This window comes from Balearica regulorum, chromosome 1 (genome assembly GCF_011004875.1).
Source record: "Balearica regulorum gibbericeps isolate bBalReg1 chromosome 1, bBalReg1.pri, whole genome shotgun sequence".
In the NCBI taxonomy this organism is placed as follows: Eukaryota; Metazoa; Chordata; class Aves; order Gruiformes; family Gruidae; genus Balearica; species Balearica regulorum.
This window is the reverse complement of record NC_046184.1, coordinates 81,675,191-81,694,719: the sequence shown is the minus strand read 5'-3', so window position 1 is coordinate 81,694,719 and position 19,529 is coordinate 81,675,191. Positions and strand designations below refer to the sequence as shown.

At 44.7% G+C, this 19,529-nt stretch overlaps 1 protein-coding gene across 2 annotated transcripts in view; it reads right to left on the bottom strand.

Annotated features, from left to right (window-relative positions):
* The window catches only part of ARHGEF5 (Rho guanine nucleotide exchange factor 5), a 37,340-nt gene that overhangs the window by 11,873 nt on the left and 5,938 nt on the right, over positions 1-19,529 (bottom strand). For both annotated transcript variants that reach the window (XM_075761290.1, XM_075761280.1), the window contains one exon: positions 1,569-5,142. In XM_075761290.1, the coding sequence (XP_075617405.1) occupies positions 1,569-5,130 (3,562 nt within the window). In that variant the 5' untranslated portion in view covers positions 5,131-5,142. The remainder of the gene's footprint in view (positions 1-1,568; positions 5,143-19,529) is intronic.

Below are 19,529 nucleotides of genomic sequence, written 5' to 3'. Positions count from 1 at the left end.
AGAGCTTCCCTCTCCAGTTGCCCAAGCAAAGACACTGCCTGTGGGCCCTATTTGGTGCTGCCTGTCCCCTTTCAGCACCTTGGGCCAGGCATCGGAGGATCAATGGACCCAAAATCACTAGTGATGTCTGAAAGTCTTAGACTTTCTTTTTGTCTGAAAGTCTTAGACTTTCTTTTGTGGACGCTGAGCCCCACAAACTCTCAGTGACTTCTGGAGCAGAAGTGCTGGACATCAAACAAAGTCACTCCTGTGAAGTTTTAGAAGGGATGCAGTCTGAGAATGAAAGCTGTCATCCAATTCTCATATTTATGTGCTATGTGAGCATTCACAAACTGCTGCTTGAGTCATCTTCTGTTTATGTAAAACGGGGACAGCGTGAATTTTTCTTTTATTTTGTGAGGGATTTAGTTAAATAAGGTGTGAGGAAATTCTATACAAAATTCACTGGAAGCAGGAGGAGGAAGAAAGCCCAAAGACTGAGTTGCAAGTATGGGTCAGGGGAAAGACAATACCATTGCCTTGAATATTTTAAAATTTGGAACCAAGAATTTACAGGTCAAACACATGAACAAATTTTGATTGAAGTGCTGCCAAACCTTTTATACCCCTCCATGCTCCCCTCCTTTTCCTCTGTGCCAAAAATCCACTATGTTGTGGAGCTTGGAAAATAAACTAAGAGCTGAGAATAAGCAAGTATGTTTAAAGATCATGTAAGAGATAATAAAGAACAGACACTCATCTTGACAGTAAGTACTGTCTGACTGAGCTGCATTGCAGAAGATGCATGTTTTCCATTTGTGACATCAGTGATTTGGCTTCTATACAAGTTGGGACCTTGGATTTGGCAAATTTGCATTCTTATCTGTAATCTCAAATACTACGTTCTCAGGAAGATCATCTCTTTCAGAAGGTCAAATTGGAACCTAAAGGTGTCCGTTGCAAAATAAAGGGAGGTAGCAAATAAACAAGGAACTAAAACATGCTGTAACAGATACAGGCTACTGAGGGTGTGTGCATGCATTTTCTTTACTGTTTGGAAATGGGCCGCTGCAAGCGCAGCAAAATGCAACGGCCACGTGATGGCGGCAGAGATGACAAGCAGAAGCTCTGAACTGAGCCCCACCGAGAAACTCATTCCTGCAGGTAGGCCAAAATAGCCCATGTTACTGAGGAAGGGGAACAGATCATTAAACATGGAGAAAGGACAAGAAGAGAAACTGGATGCAAAGTCAAGGGGTGAGGGATCCAAGAAGTGAGATAAGCTCTCTGTTGCAGGTGTTACTGTGAGATGAGAGGACTGAGCCCCAGAGTGCAGCCCTATTCAGAGAACAAGCAGGATGCGCTGGCTATGGGCAGCGGAAAGGAGCTAGGGGAGAGCTCGGAGTGGGGAACCTTGGGGCAGGACAGCAATGGGGCTACAGGGCTGAAGTTAGTATTACCAGAAAGGCACAAGAGCAATGCTGAGCTCTCAGCAATCATGCCTCTCTATCAGATTGCCTATTTAATTTAATCCTACGCTGTTGGTATCTGCAGTAAGTTTGTTGGGGGGAGTGGAGGAGAGTACTCACCCTGCAAGATGTCTGGTGGTACTGACGTCCTCTTCAGGCCCTGCCGGTGCCAGTCCTTGCTTTTTACTCGGCGTTTAATTGGGTTTTCTTGATTGATTGCCGGCTCCTGTGCAACTACCCTGATCGATTTTTTGTCTGGCCAACTTGATGATTTCTCCAAGGGTGAATGTCTGGGCATTTCCTCCTTTGGCTGAGCTACCAAGAGGTGTTCTCCTCCTTCTCCTTCCAGCCTTTGTTTGACTCTCCTCTCATCTTCTGTTTTCTCTGTGATTGCCAATGAAGCTTGAATGTTCTTTGTGTCCACACGAAAAATGCCTGCCTGTTGGTCCCATCGCAGCTCCCCTGAGATCTCCTCTTCTTGGCAGGTTGTTCTGGATGGAGAGCTGAGCTGGAGGAAGTGGATTGGATTGGTGAATGCTAGCGTTGGAAGTGGCTGTGCAGAGTCTCTGCTCTTGGAGCCTGTTGATGTTATCAGGCCTTCCAGCGAGGGCCAAGAAGGATGGTCAGGTGAGGATTTTCCATACTGTATGTCCACGTGCTGGTCCGCTGTTTCAGGGCTGGTGTCAGAGCAGCCAGCCAATGCCTCACTTCCAACAGCAGAAAAGCTTTTCGCCAACAAACTGACCCCTGAGTCATCAGAAGTCTCTGTATCGCGGGTACCTGAGTCACCGAGATCCCACTCTCTAATTACTGGAACAAGGTCATCTTTCTCTGCTACATTTTCTCCATCAGAAGCAGAGGCCACAGTGTTAGAATAAGACACAGAGGCGGCAGTCCGGAGAGGATGGCTTATAGTAGGGTGAATGGCTAGTAACTTATTATCATCCATACCACAGTCGAGATGTGGCCTGGAGTAGGGTACAGGAGCCAGTGGCTGGTAACTTTCAAGGGCTGGAGGTTGGGCAAGGTGATTTGCATTAAGTGCAGAGGCCTGAGCTTGACTGGGGCTCTGGACACGGGAAGGAGGATGAGGAAGCTGTTTGGCATCAGGCTCAGACACCAGAGGTAGGCTTGAGTGGGACACAGGAGGCAGAGATTGTTCTTGCTGGTTCACTGCAAGGACCGTATCTTCTTTAGAGGGCCAAGTTAGGGTCCTCAGGATACTGGAGATTCTGGACCCAGGCTCTTTTTGGTATAAACTGCAGTCAGACTGATCAAGTAAAGGCATTCGTTGTGCTTCACGATCCACATTTGCTCCCATTTCTTTTCCTTGGAAAATGGTACTTTTTCCTTGGGTGTTTTGCTGAATTGTCTCTGGGTGGTTCAGTGGAGTGGAAGTCCTGCCTGGTGTTTGGGGTGGTTCTAGAGGCCCTGCAATGATAGCCACGGTCCTCCTATCCTCAGGAAGGCTCCCCTCTAGAGGAAGACAGCTCGTGTATATTACAGAGAAAGAAGATGGGCCACTAACATTTGCATGAAAGCCTTCCTCAGAAGTAAGGAGTTCATGGGAAGTGTTGGCCTCACCTGGATCAGTACTTACAATAGCAGTCTCCCCTGATGTTGGGTCCTGCACATGTACAGAAGCGGCTTGGTTGGCTGGCTTCTCTACAGAGTCTAGCAGTTTGTTCGGGTTGGTGCCAGGACAGTCCTCAGCGGTCACAGAGGCTGTTCCACTAGCATCCTCTTGCTGTGGGCCAGACATTGAAGCCATAGAGGTGAGCTCTGAGGGTAAAGCTGGAATGAAGTCCTGAAGCTCAGCTTTTCCCAAGTTTTCTGTAATGGGATGAGGATCTATGGGATCAGGTGGCTCCAACGTCTTGGTACCAGAAGAAGGGTGTGCTAGAACAGAAGCCTCTGGGTTCTCTGCGCTAGAAGGTGCTGCCACTCCTCCCCAGAGTGTTGCATCTCTTCTATCAAATCTCTGGACAGTCGTTCCATGCCCATCATTGTGCTCATCCTCCCTGCCCAGTCTTGTCCTGTCATCCCAGTCGGTTTCTCCAATATCCTGACCACCAATGGAAAAGCGGCCAGAATCTTCTAGGTCTTCTGCCTGGTCAGAGATATGGCATGTGTGTGGAGGCACCACTGGAGTTTTACCCACTGGGTTCAGGTTATTTGAGGACAGAGGGCTGACAGTGGGTGGCTGACATCCAGAACCCCCTTCTGTGACATGAACTTTCAGCAGTACATCCTCACCAGGATGCTGACCCACAGAAACAGGTTCCCGAAGAGGAAATGCTGATCCTGTTTGCTCAGCCAAAAAAAACTTCTCCAAACCACACAAGTCCACATTATGCCTGGGAACAGAAGATATCTCTGACCCAAAAGCTGATGATAGAGCCTCCAGTTTGAGCTCTTCCATCTGCAGTTGTTCCTGCTCATTTCTTTCCTTGTTTTTCTGATCTTTGGGCTCCAAACATTTTCCTTCTTCCGGCAGGTTCTGCTCTTTGCACTCTTTCTTCTCCTCTTCCTGCTGAAGTTCAGACACTGCCACCTTCTGTGCTGGTTCTTTATGCTGTGAAGTATTCACTTCCTCATTTTTTTTAGCAGTATCTTTTAGTTGGAAGGCACTCTCTGCGGGAAAGGCAGGTCTGCCCTCTGTTTTTCTGTGATCATCTTTAAGACGAAGACATTTGGAAGTGGATGAGGGTTTTTTAGGAACTGTTCCTTGGTCTTTGACCATGCTGCTATTCCTTGCTTCACCAGCTGAGATGTTTCTTTCTGCTTGTAGTGAACTTATTTGGCTGTCATCTGTTAAGGTGGAAGCCAATTGATTGGAAGAGGAAGACTCTGCATTCTCTTCCAAAACCTGGGGTGCTCTTATGCTTTCCTTAGCATCTTCACAAGTGTAAGGTTTAGCCATGTCCTCTGCTGCTTCCTCTGAGGTAGGCTGCTCATGAGTTGCTGGTGCCACTTTTTTGCTGCTTTGCTTGTGCTCTGCACCAGCATCAACCTCCTGCAAAGAATCTGTGGAGATCTTATCCAGAAATGGTTCAGCCTTATAATGCCCCTCTGAAACAGTTTTACACACCAAGAAGCACTTAGGTGTCTCTCTCTGAGAGGAAATGGCATCAGCCAAAGGATATTTCAGATGCTGGGCCCGAGGGTCTGAGCCCTGAAAAGCCAGTTCTGCCTGGCACTGAGGAAACTCAGCACTGAGGTCCACAGCCTGCAGGTCAGCATTGCCAGGGGCTGGCCCATCCTGGGCTGTGCTGAGAGAGGAAGACTCCTGGTTGCTTTCCAGGTCAGCCAGTTCTACTTTCTTAAGTTTCACAGAACTATCCAGTCCACTCTCCTCTAAAAGCATTTCTCTTTCCAATTCTGAGAGTCCCTTTTGAGGCTCTGCATCACCTTGCTCTTGTTCCAGTCCTGCTGGCACTTTTTGCACAGGGTTAGAGGGTCTGCCCAGCATCTCTGCTGCTTGCCCTGGAGCAGAAAGGCAGTCCTTGGGAGTGCTGAGCTCTGGTCCCTTTGCGGAGTCTGATGGGCTGGTGCTCATTTCGGCTGATGCGGGAGGGGCATGATGCTCTCTCTTGACTGCTGCAGAATCCCAGGCTTCCCCACTGGTGCTGCTGGATTCTGGGGGAGTGGTACCTCCCTCACTGGTTTCTTCAGACTCCATCAGTGACACATCCTGATAAAGAAAAATGCATTTTTCTGTTATTCTACAGAATGATACAGTGGATCTAATTGGCTTAGAGAACATTCAGAAAACAAGAAAATCATCATAATCTCCATTAATTTTTGTGAGGCATGGTGGACAAATACTCATGACCTCTTCTAGTGGCTAGCCGAGTCTCAGAGATATCTTTGATTTCTATCAGGAAAAGCCTGTATTTTGGAGCTGATGGCTCTCTTTACAGATCTCTGTGTATGTGCAACACAGGGCCTTATTGCAGCCGCTCACAGGAATTGATTAACAAGACACAGGAGTGTAACAGTTTGATTAACAGATAACTAGGACATGACACAAGACGCAAGATATTTGAAGGCTGTAAACCACATGGGTTGAGAGGACTACCTCTGGTGTGTCTGCATATATCTGCAGACTACAAAGAGAAACTACATCATCATTTAGTCTACCTTTTTAGGGAGGGGGGGAAAAAAAGTCATCTCAGGATTGTTGGACAGTTTCCCAAAGGATATAGTGGAATTTCCCATCCATTACTGCATTTGAAGTTCAGACATGACAAAGCACTAGGGAATGTACATTTGGGAAATGTCTGTGAAAAGGATGGTAGAATCTGAATCACCACTTTTATCTTTCTACCTATCCCATGACCCACAATCCCTACCTTAAAAGACATGCGAAAGAGACAAACCTTAGTTGGTCCCCTCCCTTTTCTTCTGCCTTTGGGACACTTTCTTTAGCGTTCTATCCTGTCTTCTCTATTCCCTATCCCCTGCTTATCAGAAATGGCTTATAAATTTCTGCTTTGGGCCGCTTCACATACACTGGGTACCCTTGCAGTCATATCAGAACTTGTAATTTAGCCCTGAAGGACCTGGTGCAATGTGCAGCCACAGTCAGATGTCCCCCTGAAAAAAACTTCTGCGTTCTCCTCCTTCATCCCATCTAACAGTTGTCAAAGTTACCAGATAGGAACATGTAGTCCTGCATGTTTTGGTCAGAGAAACCATTCCACATTTCTTCAGGTAAAAGCCCACTAGCAGTTTAGTGGTAGAAAAGCCCCAAGGCCTTGCCCTGGACCATTTGCAAAGCTCACACACACACAAAAAAAAAAAAAAAAAAAAAAAGACAGACAACCAAATCTATACACTTTTTCTTTCTCTAATTTCCCTACAATTTTAAAAATAGCATTTTTTTCCAGACTTTCAACTGCTGTTGGGGGTATGTGTGTGACAGTTTCAACTTGGGAGAGTCACAAATAGAGAAAGTCTCTGCACGGAAAGAGAAATCTTTGAGATCAGTGGTGATTTCCTTGTGCTGGACTGGCTCTGTAGTCACAAGTAAATTTTTCTGATCCCACGCAGAAAGTAAAAGCAATAAGGGCATGATTACATCTGGCCTAATTGTCCTAGCTAACTCCATGGCCAGGGCATGCCTGACCTGAAAGCTGGTTTAGCTTATATCATCCCTTACGTCAAGTGAAACAGAACACCTGCTCTGAAAGTAATGAGTCCATGCTCTGGAGTTAGAAATGCTATATACACCTCAATCATGGGGATTTTCATGATCTTGTAGCTTTTAAAAAAAAAATGGGGGAAAAATTGAGTTAACTAAGTTAACTCATCAGCTAACTTTGTTCCTGAATATTTTTTTCTCATGGAATCTTTAAAATTTTTATATATTGAAAAGATAATATTTCTTACAAAGCCAGGATTACTCAGCACTTCGGAATTTTCTCCCCAAGTAGCAAGTGGTTATGAATAGTTATAATTTCAACAAACAGTATGTTTCAAAGAGAGACATCCATTCAGAAAGGTACCACAAGGCTTCTGCCATGTCTTACTGCTGTCAGTTCACAGCCAACTACTTTGGTGCTGCTAAACCATCTTTTGAAACTGTTGCACATGGGAAGAAGGTAAAGGACTGTCAGGAAGAAGTTGCAGCACAGAAACAACAGAGCTCAGCAAAGCACAGAAAGTAGCAAGGTCATAAACTTGTAAGCATCCACTTTGTCCAAGACAGGATCGACTTTACCTAAGCTGTCCCCAATAGGTATGTCTACTTCTCTTTAACAAAGGTTCCATGATCATGTCAGATCACTCTTGTGCTACGCTGCTCTTAGCTCTTCCTGCTACCTAAAGTGAGTCTCCCCTGCTACATGACTAGGAAAAGTACTGCTTATCACACCTAATACAGACAGTTTTCAAAAACAGGCTCCCCAGGAGCAGAGAGACTGTTTAGGGCGATAGGTGGTCTCAGACACAAGCTGATGGCTAAGGAAGGTTTACTACGAATAAAGACAGGACAGCCTATAAAGGTCTGAATAGCAAGATCCTCAAACTCAAGCCCACAATCCATGAGGGGAAGAACACCTCTTGCTCATTGTGCTGTTACAGATGTACACAATACTGGATTTCCTCTTATTAAGCTCAAAGACCCAGTTTCCACTTCCCTGGCTCTGTTGCAAGGGATTTGGACAGGTGAAAGGACAAGTTTAAAGCTGCATTTGGAGCAGTTCCATGATGATACTGGGAGACAGGGTAGAGGGAGGTGCACAGCAGATCAACACTGGAAGCTGCCAAGTGAGATTTGTCTCATCACATTACTGCCAGGTGTTTTGCACACCTCAGGGAAAGCAAGAGAGAAGATTTGAGAAGTGATGCAGGAGAAGGGACAGGCAAACTTTCTGCACAGACAGTGGGGGAGGACTTACACATCTAGTCAGGGAAACAGTTAAGCTCCTGCTTGAAAGCTGGTTCATTGTAGTGAAAGACGCAGATGTCTCTGCAATACGGATTTAATGGAGATGGGAAAGAAAATAATAGAACAAGACTGACTACACCTGTAGTCTTCATATACGGAGGAGCTACATACAAAAGCCCAGTAGTTACTGGAAGAGATTGCCTATGGAGCACTGCCACATTATGCTCCTACTCCAGGTCAGCTTGGTCCTTAACCAGAGGAGAGCCCAGGAGCCCCCCAGGAGCTAAAAGAAAAGCCAAAGAAAACTTTCAATCAGCATTTGCGGGAGGCCCAATAACATGACAGACAAGCGTATAGGAGTCTATCTGACAACTGCCAGCTTCTAGCAGGCTACACAAACTGTCCCAGAAATCTCACCATTACCACTGTTGGGACTTACAAGTCTGATCTCTCTGGATCAGATGCTGAGAGTGCCATCTCTCCCTCATACGCTCTGACAGTACTTCTCAAGCGAGGTGGTCTGATGGCCCCTGTTGACACAAAGCTAGCCACACTCTTCTCCCAGGAGGGCCCAGAAATCCAGGACTTCAGCTCACATGCACACAGCAGCACGAAGCAGCTGCCACCTAACTCGTAGGTGACTCTGGGTGCGCAAGCTCACTGCAAGCTGGAACCGTGAGAGGGTGCAGCTGGCCACACACCAGCATGAAAACAAATGGGGAATGCTTGGTTGTACTGCCATAGGGAGCACAAGATTTCAGAGGGGAATGGTGTGGAAAGTAGCCAGCTAAGCAAAACAGGACAGCAGCGAAAGCACTCGTGGACAAAGCAATTCCTGTGATGATGCACGCATCCATCCACAACTTTCCCAGATTACAAAAGGCAATGTGAATGTCATAATTCCTTCCTTCCAGCGTGGATTAATTCACCTGGATGTAGATGACAAACACTTCTGGTTTTAAATAGAAAGTACCTCACCTTCTCTCCTCCCCCTCCTCCAACAAACAACAAAGGAGAAATAACAAGTACTATCAAGCACAGACAAGCCCTTCAGCTAGCCAGGAAACAAGGCAACACAGAATTAAGTGGAGCCCCGAGATCCTCCTTCTCCTCCAAAACCAGGGAGAAACCTAGCTTTTCAGTGTGCCCCCTTCACCCTCCCTGCATGGTGCTGGCCTTGGCCCCCACAGTGGGGTGGGTCACACTCCCCACCCCGCGGGTGCCAGGGCAGCCCACACACCCAGGCTGCTGCAAACATCCTCCCGGCAGAGAAAGGCCTGCCCTGCAATGATGGGCTTGGCCCGGCCACCCCACCAGAGCTGCACTGGCAGCCAGAGACACTCCATGGCCCGCCAGGCTGCTGGTCACTGCAGCGAGGGCTCCTCTCCCCAGCCCTCCTCCTTTTCGCCAACACAGCAGCAAGAGCTTCTGGCCCTGAGAGGAGAAAGCCATTCACAACTGCCTTTGAGTGGCGTGGACAAGGACACTGATTTTCTTATTAAAACAAAGGCTTTCCCAAGCATTCCATCACTCAGACATATCCTTGCTGGTGTGGCCACAACTTGATGTAAAAATGCCAAAGCCAGCTTTAAGCATTGCAGCTCAGACAGGAAAGAGCTCTGTGTAGGCTGTAACACTCACCTGAGGGGCAACAAGGCTGCCCCAAGCCCCTTCCTGCTATTCCAGCTCAGCTTAATTGGCTTCAACACACGTGTTCAGATACCAGAGCTGGGCTGATGGCAACTAGCTCAGACCCTGCCTTTCTCCCCACAAAATCTAGAGCTCACCATGCAGGAGAATTGCCACCAGAGTTACCATCTCTCCTGGGAGGCCACACTTTCTGTCAGTTCAGTGAGACACCTAGGGAAGAGGTAGGTGCAACCGCTCTAACACAAAGCCTGCCCTACCACAGGTCTCCATTTTTATTTTGATACAACTACTCACGTCATGCTTAGACCTGCTTTCTCAGCTGGATGCCCCCTCCACAAGAGAGATGCCCACGTATTCCTCTGCAAAGAAACAGTTACTGATCTTCATGCACTACCCTGGGCTGCTCTATCTCTGTACAGCACATTCAGAGAGTTGAAGGAGTGGGGTCAAAAATCTTGAGCTCAGGAAGAGATTACACAGGGCACTACAGATAAAAATGAAGGAGAGAAATAACATTATGTAGAGATAGTTTTGAGGGTATAGAGAGCAGATGGAGCTTCCTGAAGGAAAGAACATAAAGAATAAGTAATCTAAAAATTATGTGCCGAAATAATGTTGAGTGTACTGCTATGCTGAATGGTCTATGTGCTGTTAGTATTCTGGGAACCAGGAGCCACCTCAAGTATCTTAGGCATGGGGAAAAAAACCCCACCAAACCTGTCAATAGTACCCAATCTCCTGGAAAATGGATCTAAACTGTTACTGAAGCTCAGGAAAAGTGAATGACACCTCTCGGTCACACCAGTGCAGATAGTCTGCCTGAGTTTTAAGGACCGCAGTAGCACCTCGCTAGCTTTCACTCATGGTAGGCACACTCAAGACACACCGAATCTATTAATTTTATATAATGATTCACTAATTCAGAAAAAAAAAAGTTACCTGTCCTACATTTGTTTCCATTTATGTGGATTATAATACTTAATGCTAACTTAAAAAAAAAAAGCCAAAAAAACATTTTGGGTAGAACAAAATTTCACCTTGGAAGTTGCTACTGAACATTTGCCAAACAGCAAGTGTAGACCACAGCTTGGACTGCACATTGCACTTCCCAGAGATGCTACAAAAATCCCTCAGTCTTAAGATAAAATAGGGCCACCTGTATATCAAAAAAACTGGTTCACTTTAAGCAGAGCTTAAGCTTTATATTCATAAAAGTACTGGATAAGCCTTGATATTCTGCAGTCTTCTGGTACGGGAACAAACAAGAATGGTGTAGTTCTCATTGCTGTAGCTTAGTAAAAAGACTACTGACAGTACTGGGCAGACAGAGGAAGAATTCCCTCAGCGAAAGTGATGTGCAGAGTCACTGCAAGTTGCTCTATGCAGGTTTCTCTACAAACTCCAGGGATGAAGATATGATCAACAGAAACATCTAGGGCACAAAAAGAGGCAAGAACCTCCAAGACATATGCTACGATTTTTTTATGGAGTGTTGGCTGCTAGCAGCATGCTGTACACATTCCTAGACAGCAGGTTTGCTATAAACTAGAGCTCCCAGCTCCTCTTTAACCAGAGCGATTCAGGACCTAGATGGGAGAGATTCACCAGTCAGCAGCAGAAATTTCATTGTCTCTTTCCATGCTACAAAAGCATGAGCCAGAATCCCACGCTGCTGTTTTTGAGTCTCGGATTAAAGAATGCTAATGTTTGCACCAAACCATTTTGACAGATGCAAATGTCATTAAAACATCAAAGGGCTTGGAAACACACTTGAAAGCTTGGCCTTGCCCAGACTGCACAGTGGAACCATTGCTGATCACAGTTGTTGTCACGTTACCTGTACCAGAGCACAGTTAAGCTACAGGCAGATAAGGATGAACAATATTCAGCAAACTGAACTAGGACAAACTGTCCTCCCCTGCAAAAAGGCCCTCTGAAGTTATCCTGTCTGATGTTCTTGGCAAACACATAATATAACCTCTTTCACACCTGGATCAAGTTCCACCTTCCACCTTCTAAGATTTCTTGCTGCCATTACCCATAGCTGTCAGAGCCCTACACAACAGAAGATATAAAGCTGGAACATTTTAGCAATGCAGGACAACTGACTAACTATACAGCAAAATATACCCAGCCATGAATATACTGGCAAAACGCCACTTTTGTATCAATAGGTAAAGTATATCCCATGCAACCAAAGCAATTCCTAGTAATACCAACAAAACTGCACTTGTATGTCATACCATGCTAACAACTTCTACTAGCACAACTTCATCAGCTTCAACAGTTATACCTACAGCAGAAACCTCTACCATGTGTCTGGCTTCAATATTGCTAGTTCCATCAACTGGAGAGAATAAAAAATTGTTTGTATCAAAATACGATGAGATAGCAACAACAAACAAAAAATAAAAGTCTTGAACATGTTTGTCCTTATTTTGTGCTTTCAGAATGCATGTTTCCAGCCTTAGGTCCCCACAGCATTTTTAATTACTTTATGACTCTGGTAATATGATTTATAAAAAAAATGTGGGGAAGAAAAGTTATGAGACTTGTGTCATAATCAAAAATACTTGGCAACACTGTACAATACAGTGGTGCAGCTTTGTACTGAAAACTGCAGCTAAAAGAAAAAAAAAAGTCTATCCAAAAGGGATGTAAGGATGTGCGTGGGGAAATAGATTTTGGTACAACCCTCCCCTCACCCAGCTTTTCAGGGAACAAACCATTCTTTCTTGGAAATTTAATTGGTGTACTTAGACTGAAGAAGCTAACAAGTACAATGAGACATGTTTGCTATTGGGAGGAAAAAGTATTAGATATAAATAAAATGTTATAAGAAATGTAAATGTGGGAAAGCACCAGCGAGGACCCCTTCCCTCTCCCCGTGGAAAAATAGCTTCACACACCCAAAGCCACAGGAATTGTGTGGGTGCTGAATAGGAAGGTACTAATGCAAACACATGGAAAACTTGTTGTTACTCACAGTGTAACGCCTGCATGGCCAACTGGCATAGGTTTACTGTGTGCATCACAGTATTTTCTGGTTTTCATATAGTCCCACTTCCTAGAATAATGTGGTTGTGTGAGAATTTTGGCTTACAATTAAGAAAAATGCATGTCTGGCCTTTAGTGGGTGTGGAAAAGGCCTGAAAAACAAAGCATGGCTCAAAAATGAGATCTTGCTGTCTGGGTTTATCACCATTTTTTAAGCCAAGATGTTAAGCCTTACCTTGTGACTAACAAGAGGAAGGGCAACTCCCCCTTCCCCCTCTACCTGCTTACTGTTTTTCAGCAGTAATTTGGGGACTGATGACACTGAACTTGTTCGCAGAGTATTTAGACCTCATCCAGCGAGCTACACGAGCTACCAGAAACTAAAAGGCTGACAGAGAAATATGCTGTGGTATGACTGGGTTAACACAGATGAATAATCAAATTCATTAGGCCCAATTTAGATATTTGCAGATATTCTGCAAAGTTCATCTGTTCATGGTACAGTTCTTAAAAGCTGCAGAGCTCCTTCAATTCCTTCTGCCACTGCTGACTGTACAGACCACCCAACCCCACCTGCAATCAGGTCCTAATAAATTTTGATTAAGACTTGACACAGCACAGGGCAGAGTAAAGCAATGTACATCCAGATTGCTGCCATCATCTCCGATGCGCCAGCACGCACGTGACCACACGTGAACCAGCTCAGGGTAGCCAAAAAAACAACCAAGAAGCAGAGTGATGTGAGCAGCCATAAAGGTGTGACACAGGAGAAAAAAATATAAAGGCAAAAATGATAGCTCCTTGCAGTAGCTGGATGTGCAGATATACAAGCCGTAGCAGCAACTGCAAGGAGCAGACAGGAATAAGAGGCTGGGCAATAGACCTGTGAGCTGTAAAGCAGAAACCTGGACTTAGACCTAAGTTATTGTGAAACCACACCCAGGATCTACAAGCAAGTCCCTGACGCTCCAGCGTAGGTGTCTTGCTGTGTGTGACTGCCAAACGCTTCAAACACAGAAACAGGTGCACCCTCGCCAACCCACGCAGAACAGAAGCAGCACAGCAGGGAAATTCTGCATTTTCAGTACTGGCCCTCTGCTAGTAACACATTTGCTACCTTTCCAGGTTAGAAGCAGGTACTATGGGAAGTGGGATATTCTAATCTGATTTAAAAGCATTTCCAAGGGAGACGTTATTTCAGAGTTTAATGTTTCCTTGTCTCTTTATTGCCACTGACTCTACTGTTCCCATGAACACAAACACAGCTTTCTCTTCCCAGCAAAGGACTGGGTCTATGAGGACACTGCATGGCAGCCAGCTCAACTCAAAGCAGCCAGTCCCCTGTGAGCAACTCTGAAAACAAGTAACAACATGAAGGAAATGCTAGGGAAAGCCCTAGAAACTTCCTCAAACCCTCTGCAAAGTCTAGCATGGAAATATTCCAAATGGAAGGGGAGGAAGAAGACATTTTTGTGACCTTGTCTTTCAGAACAAGCAGTGAAAAGTTGTAAAAATCAAGGGTTTAAATGGTGGAACTGATATACATCAATCTTATGAAATGCTTTTCATAACTAGCTTCACCAACTACCACTACTTTATTTCAAAGTTTATAGTTGTAATTACAGCTCATAGACGCTGTCGTTAAGATTTAGCATTAGTTTCTAATACCGTAATTAACACAGCATATTATAAAAATTAAAAAAATAAATAAAGACCGTAGAGCCCCACAGGTATAACCTTAAAAAAAATTAAGAAATAGCACTGCCAGATCAACAACACTGATATTCTCTATTTCAGCAATATTTCCCCTTATCTGTCAATGGGCAGAAATTATGCCCACATAGTTTCATGTGCAGTAGAGCTCCAAGTCTGTATTCATTTAAAGTATAGATTTTATATCAGCCTAGAAATATCACTAGCATTTCTATGATGTACTAATTAAAACATTTTCCCCACTTTAATAATGAAACTACTTTCAATCATAAGGAACAATTACAGATTTTTTTAACCCTCCCTCCCTTTTCATTTTTCTGCATATGAATGAGGGGGTAGAGTCTGCTTCCCACCACCACCCTTCAAGATTTCCTATAATAGTACTCCTTGATGGCTCCATGGCTCTTCAGGTACTAGCTGAGCAATTAAAATCCCAAGACTGCCCTTTGGCCATCTTTGAAGACATCAACTCTGACTCCTGACTGGCCTACAGCTTCCTTTTCCTCAACCGTGTGGCACATAGAACTACCACATTCTTTCCCCTCCCAGGTTCCACCTTACCAGATGGAGACGCAGACAAGGTCTGTGTGCCTTAAATTCACCCCAAGCTCATGACTTCAGTGTGCTAGTGAGAAATTATAACTTGAGGCAATTTAACTCCTAACAGTCACTGTGACTAATAGTGTAATACAGACCAAATACAATTTCCTTTACCTCTTTTATGACATGATCACAAAATGCCAGCTCCGGCTGGGGAATGCAAAGTCCTTGCATCCTCCAAGTACTCACATCCACCAACCTACACAAGCATGCATGCTATATTCTAATTGAAGTTGTGCATACTTTAGCATGAATGAGAAACCTCCCCTGGGAAGCTATAAGCACCAGTTAAATGAAATCTAAGACTCAGCTCACTGTCTTTCCCATTACCTGCAACACACTGTGATCAGTGGGGCATAAACAAACACATAAACATCCCTCTCTCCCAAGTTCAATGAGATACAACGGAGCTCCTCCAGTTCAGCCTCATAGGTGGCTCTCAGTCGTAACTTCTGACACTGCCCATCAAACTCACCTAAACCAGTTTATCAGACTCAGCACACAGCAAAATGCTTCGCTGCACTTTAAAAAAGAAAAAAAAAAAATCACTACAGGCAACAGCAAAGAGTACAATCTGGTATGATCGTTGTAGTTTGTGAAAGCTAAGAGCAACAGAGGTGCTTGAAGGCGGAAGGATTGGGAGGGTACCAGGAAAGGGGATGAGCATGTCAGTGGACCGTGCCCAAGAGGGAAAGGAGAGTCCTTAAAGTCTTCTTCCCAAATGCCCTCCTGTATGGAAAATGGTTCTTCAGTCTTACCTCTGCCAGACTGATGCACTTAAGGAACCCAGCTTCCAGCACAAATATTTGCTGACTATTACTAAACCCAGCACCTAGCCTCCTCCATATGTGACAGACAGCTGGTCAGCACATTAGTGGAGAGGCAATGGCACAAAGCGAGTGACTTTTGCAAATCCCTGGCTCAACAGGACAGAACTGCAAGTGAGCCAGAGAGCTGAGGACAAGCAAGGTCCCACCCTCGAAGCACGCTGAGCGAGAGGCTGAGGCAGTGGTCCTTGCCTAGGAGAGGCAAAGCAAAGCAGGAGGGTTTAACAACCCGAGTCCAGCTACTGTTCTATGAGCAACGACTCTGCCTTTGCTTGGTGGCAGAGCCTGCAGCGCTGACAGTTCAATCTGGCTACAACTCACTGCCATGAAGCCGTTGAAGTGATGAACAGCGACACACGTCTTGATGTGACAAATCTAGTCTGTCACCCTTGGCAGCATTTTACACAGGAGGTATGACACCAATCACGGTAGATCAGCTCCCAAGAAGTGATTGCATTAAAGAAGGTCCAATTACAGCTATACCTGCAGCAGGAGATACCAGCATTACTGCTTTTGTCACACACATGGGAAACACCCTGTACTCCGAACTTTTGGCTGTTCCTGCTCTACTAGCATTTACCCTAACAGAAGGTGATAAAAATGCACCCATAGGACTGCTGTTTCAAGTCTAGCCTCTAACAGCTACAGCTTATAATTAGCTAAACGCAGTTGCGGTCACCTAGAAATTTCAAGCTAGTGGGCCCACAAAGGATAACTGTTATCATCAGGAACATAATACAGGTTGAAATGGGAACAACCATTTCCTAACAACCATCAGGATACTAGGAGTTCTCCTTCCTTCAACTCCCCACTGCAGCTATTCATCAAAAGAAGGATCTACAGAAGGCTTAGATTATAACTTTTTTTTTTTTCAAGGCAACCAAGAACTGTGCATTCATCCCCAGACCTCATCCAGCAGAATCACCAGTTCTTAATTCTTGCAGATTCCACCAGTTTCTGCCTGTCCGAGGATCATCTGTGCAACTGAGTTAATACTAACTCCTCCTACCTCACAGACGTACTGTGAGATTAGTTAGGGAGTGCCTGCTCAGTATGCTGAATATACAAAGGCCTGTTATAAACTTTGTATCTGATTGCAATTGTAAACAAAGTCTTATTTAGGCAATCCCTTCCCCACCAAAAATACATTGACTGCTCACTCTGTTCTTTCCTTCTGTATCTTTTGCCTCCAAGCTCTTCAAGATACAAAACACATTACTAAGATATTCTCCTCTTGTGCTGCAGTGTTGTTTAGTACAGATAATAGACACATTTCACAGAAAGTAGCATCCATAATTAGTTGTTTCGGCTCATTCTGGACCAGTGTTACTCTGGTATCGTACTTGTACCGCAGGGATCTCACTGCCCAGTCAATGAAAGCCCTGCCCCATAACTTCACATATGTCAGATACTCACAGCTGTCTATTTCTCACTGTGTCCACATTCAGGTGAGACCCTTTCTACAATTACATCAATTGTATAAGCTTAGGACATACAGCATCAGGTATTTTTGGTACCTCTAAGCACAAAACTGTATCTCTCTACCAAACCGTTCTTTAAAACCAAGTTGGTGGTTTTGCACATGCTTACCTCAACATTTCTGTATTTGGCTCCTGCACCTGTTAGTACTTTTTCTTTCCATGTACTTTGTTCACTCTTTCTCATTGTCACAACCAAACTTTATACAATGCCATCTTTTAAATTAACTTTTCAAATGCAACATTCTAGTAAAACATAATACATTTCAGGGCAGATTTTCTTCCATATTACCCTGCTGAACTGCAGATTTCTGTTTGTGCCAGTTTTCATTACACATACAATGCAGCACATCTCATCTTTTCTTGTTCTGTTCTTTTTTAAAGTCATCTTGCTGTGACTGTCAGAGACAATCCATTTTTCCCCTTTTACACTCAGATGCCTATTTTCCTACACTGTGTTTTGGGCCCCTGACTACAAGACAGACATTGAGGTGCTGGAGCGCATCAAAAGAGCAACAAAGCTGGTGAAGGGTCTAGAGCACAAATCTTATGAGGAGCAGCTGAGGGAACTGGGGTTTTTTAGCCTGGAGAAAAGGAGGCTGAGGGGAGACCTCATCACTCTCTACACCTACCTGAAAGGAGGTTGTAGCCAGGTGGGTGTTGGTCTCTTCTCCCAAGTAACAAGTGATAGGACAAGAGGAAATGGCCTCAAGTTGTGCCAGGGGACGTTTAGATTGGATATTAGGAAAAATTTCTTCACCAAAAGAGTTGTCAATCATTGGAACAGGCTGCCGAGGGAAGTGGTGGAGTCACCATCCCTGGAGATATTTAAAAGACACATAGATGTGGTGCTTAGGGACACGGTTTAGTGGTCGACTTGGCAGTGCTAGGTTAACAGTTGGACTCGATGATCTTAAAGGTCTTTTCCAATCTAAATGATTCTATGATTTTATTCGATGCCTTTGATAACACTATTATTACACACTCAGCAGCTGAACAGGTAAAAATGCTGCTTACAGAATGGTATGTCTGATAATACTGGGCAACTCAGCTGTTACAATTTTTCTATACATGCAGCCAGAATTTTAGGCTGCTTTTTATGGCCCTGACCCTCCCTTGTGACTGGTCAGAGCACAAACTACAATGACAAAACTTGGCATGCCTGGCCTTGCTCTTCCAGGATAAGGCACATTTCATTGCTCCAGCATACGTCCAAATTGCTCATCTTCCTTTCTTCACACCTCTCTAAAACAAAACAGCTCGGTTTACTCCTTGTGCAGGGGCAGGAAGATAAGGTGGGCCGCACAAGCAATGTCAGAGGAAGACTGCCTTCCCAGATGGCACAGGACTTGTACTGAAATAAGCAGTGTTAACCCTGTGCCTATAGGAACACCTTATAGCTTCCCTTTCAGTCCCCACCCATGTGTACTAAGAGAACATCCCCTCATCCCAGTGGTACCCAGGGATAAGGAAGAGAGCAACACTGCAGTAATGTATTTCCCCTCCTTCAACACAGCACCAGATGTTAAGAAATTACTGAGCAACTTGAGGGGTAAACCCATCTCTCTCAATCACTTGTACATTTAGGAAAACACACCATGACCCATAATTTGTTATAAAAATAGGGATACTCCCATTTCTCTTTGCCCACCTCCCCACAGCATCTTCTCTCTGTCCCGAGGTTTGTCACAGCGTAGAGTCTAGGCTGGGTTGTGTGCTGGCTTGCAGCCTTCTTGGTGCTACTCCCACTGCCCATCCAGAGCCTCTTCTTGCTTATACCTGAAACATGCCTTTCCAGAAGAAAACACCTTTCCTGGGGAGAGGTAGAGAAGGAAGAGTGAAATGCATAATTCTAAAAACACCCTAAGATCCATCAGCTATATTGTACTCAGACTCAAGCCTGAAATACCTCCATGTGCAAAATGAGTTACAGGGGGAAAAAAGAAAAAAAAAAAAAAAAAAAAGATGCTGACGAGCAACAAACAATGGGAAGAGTTGAGCCATCCGCAATACCAACAATCAGGACCAAATCCTCACCATTCTAAATACTGTGCAGTGAGACACTGTCCCTGTCCTGCAGGGCTGGCAGTATACATCTCTTCTCCTATAAATCCAGCAACAGAGGGGAAATAGATACACACTGTACCTTCTCAACTTCACTGCTATCAACGTGACAGTCCTCACCTGTGAAAACAGATAGTGATCTAAGAGTACTTCAGAAAGGGAATCAACTCAAATGTTGCAGCTAGATTACATTTCATAGGTCTAGAGTTACCCTCAGACACCTGCATTATGGGATACCTAAACAGAGTATCTACATTACAAAATACCTAAACAGCATCTAAACAGAAGCTCAGGCTTAATCCATGCCAAAAGGATTTTGCCTAGAGATTAGACCCACTAAAGACACAGCTACAGCATC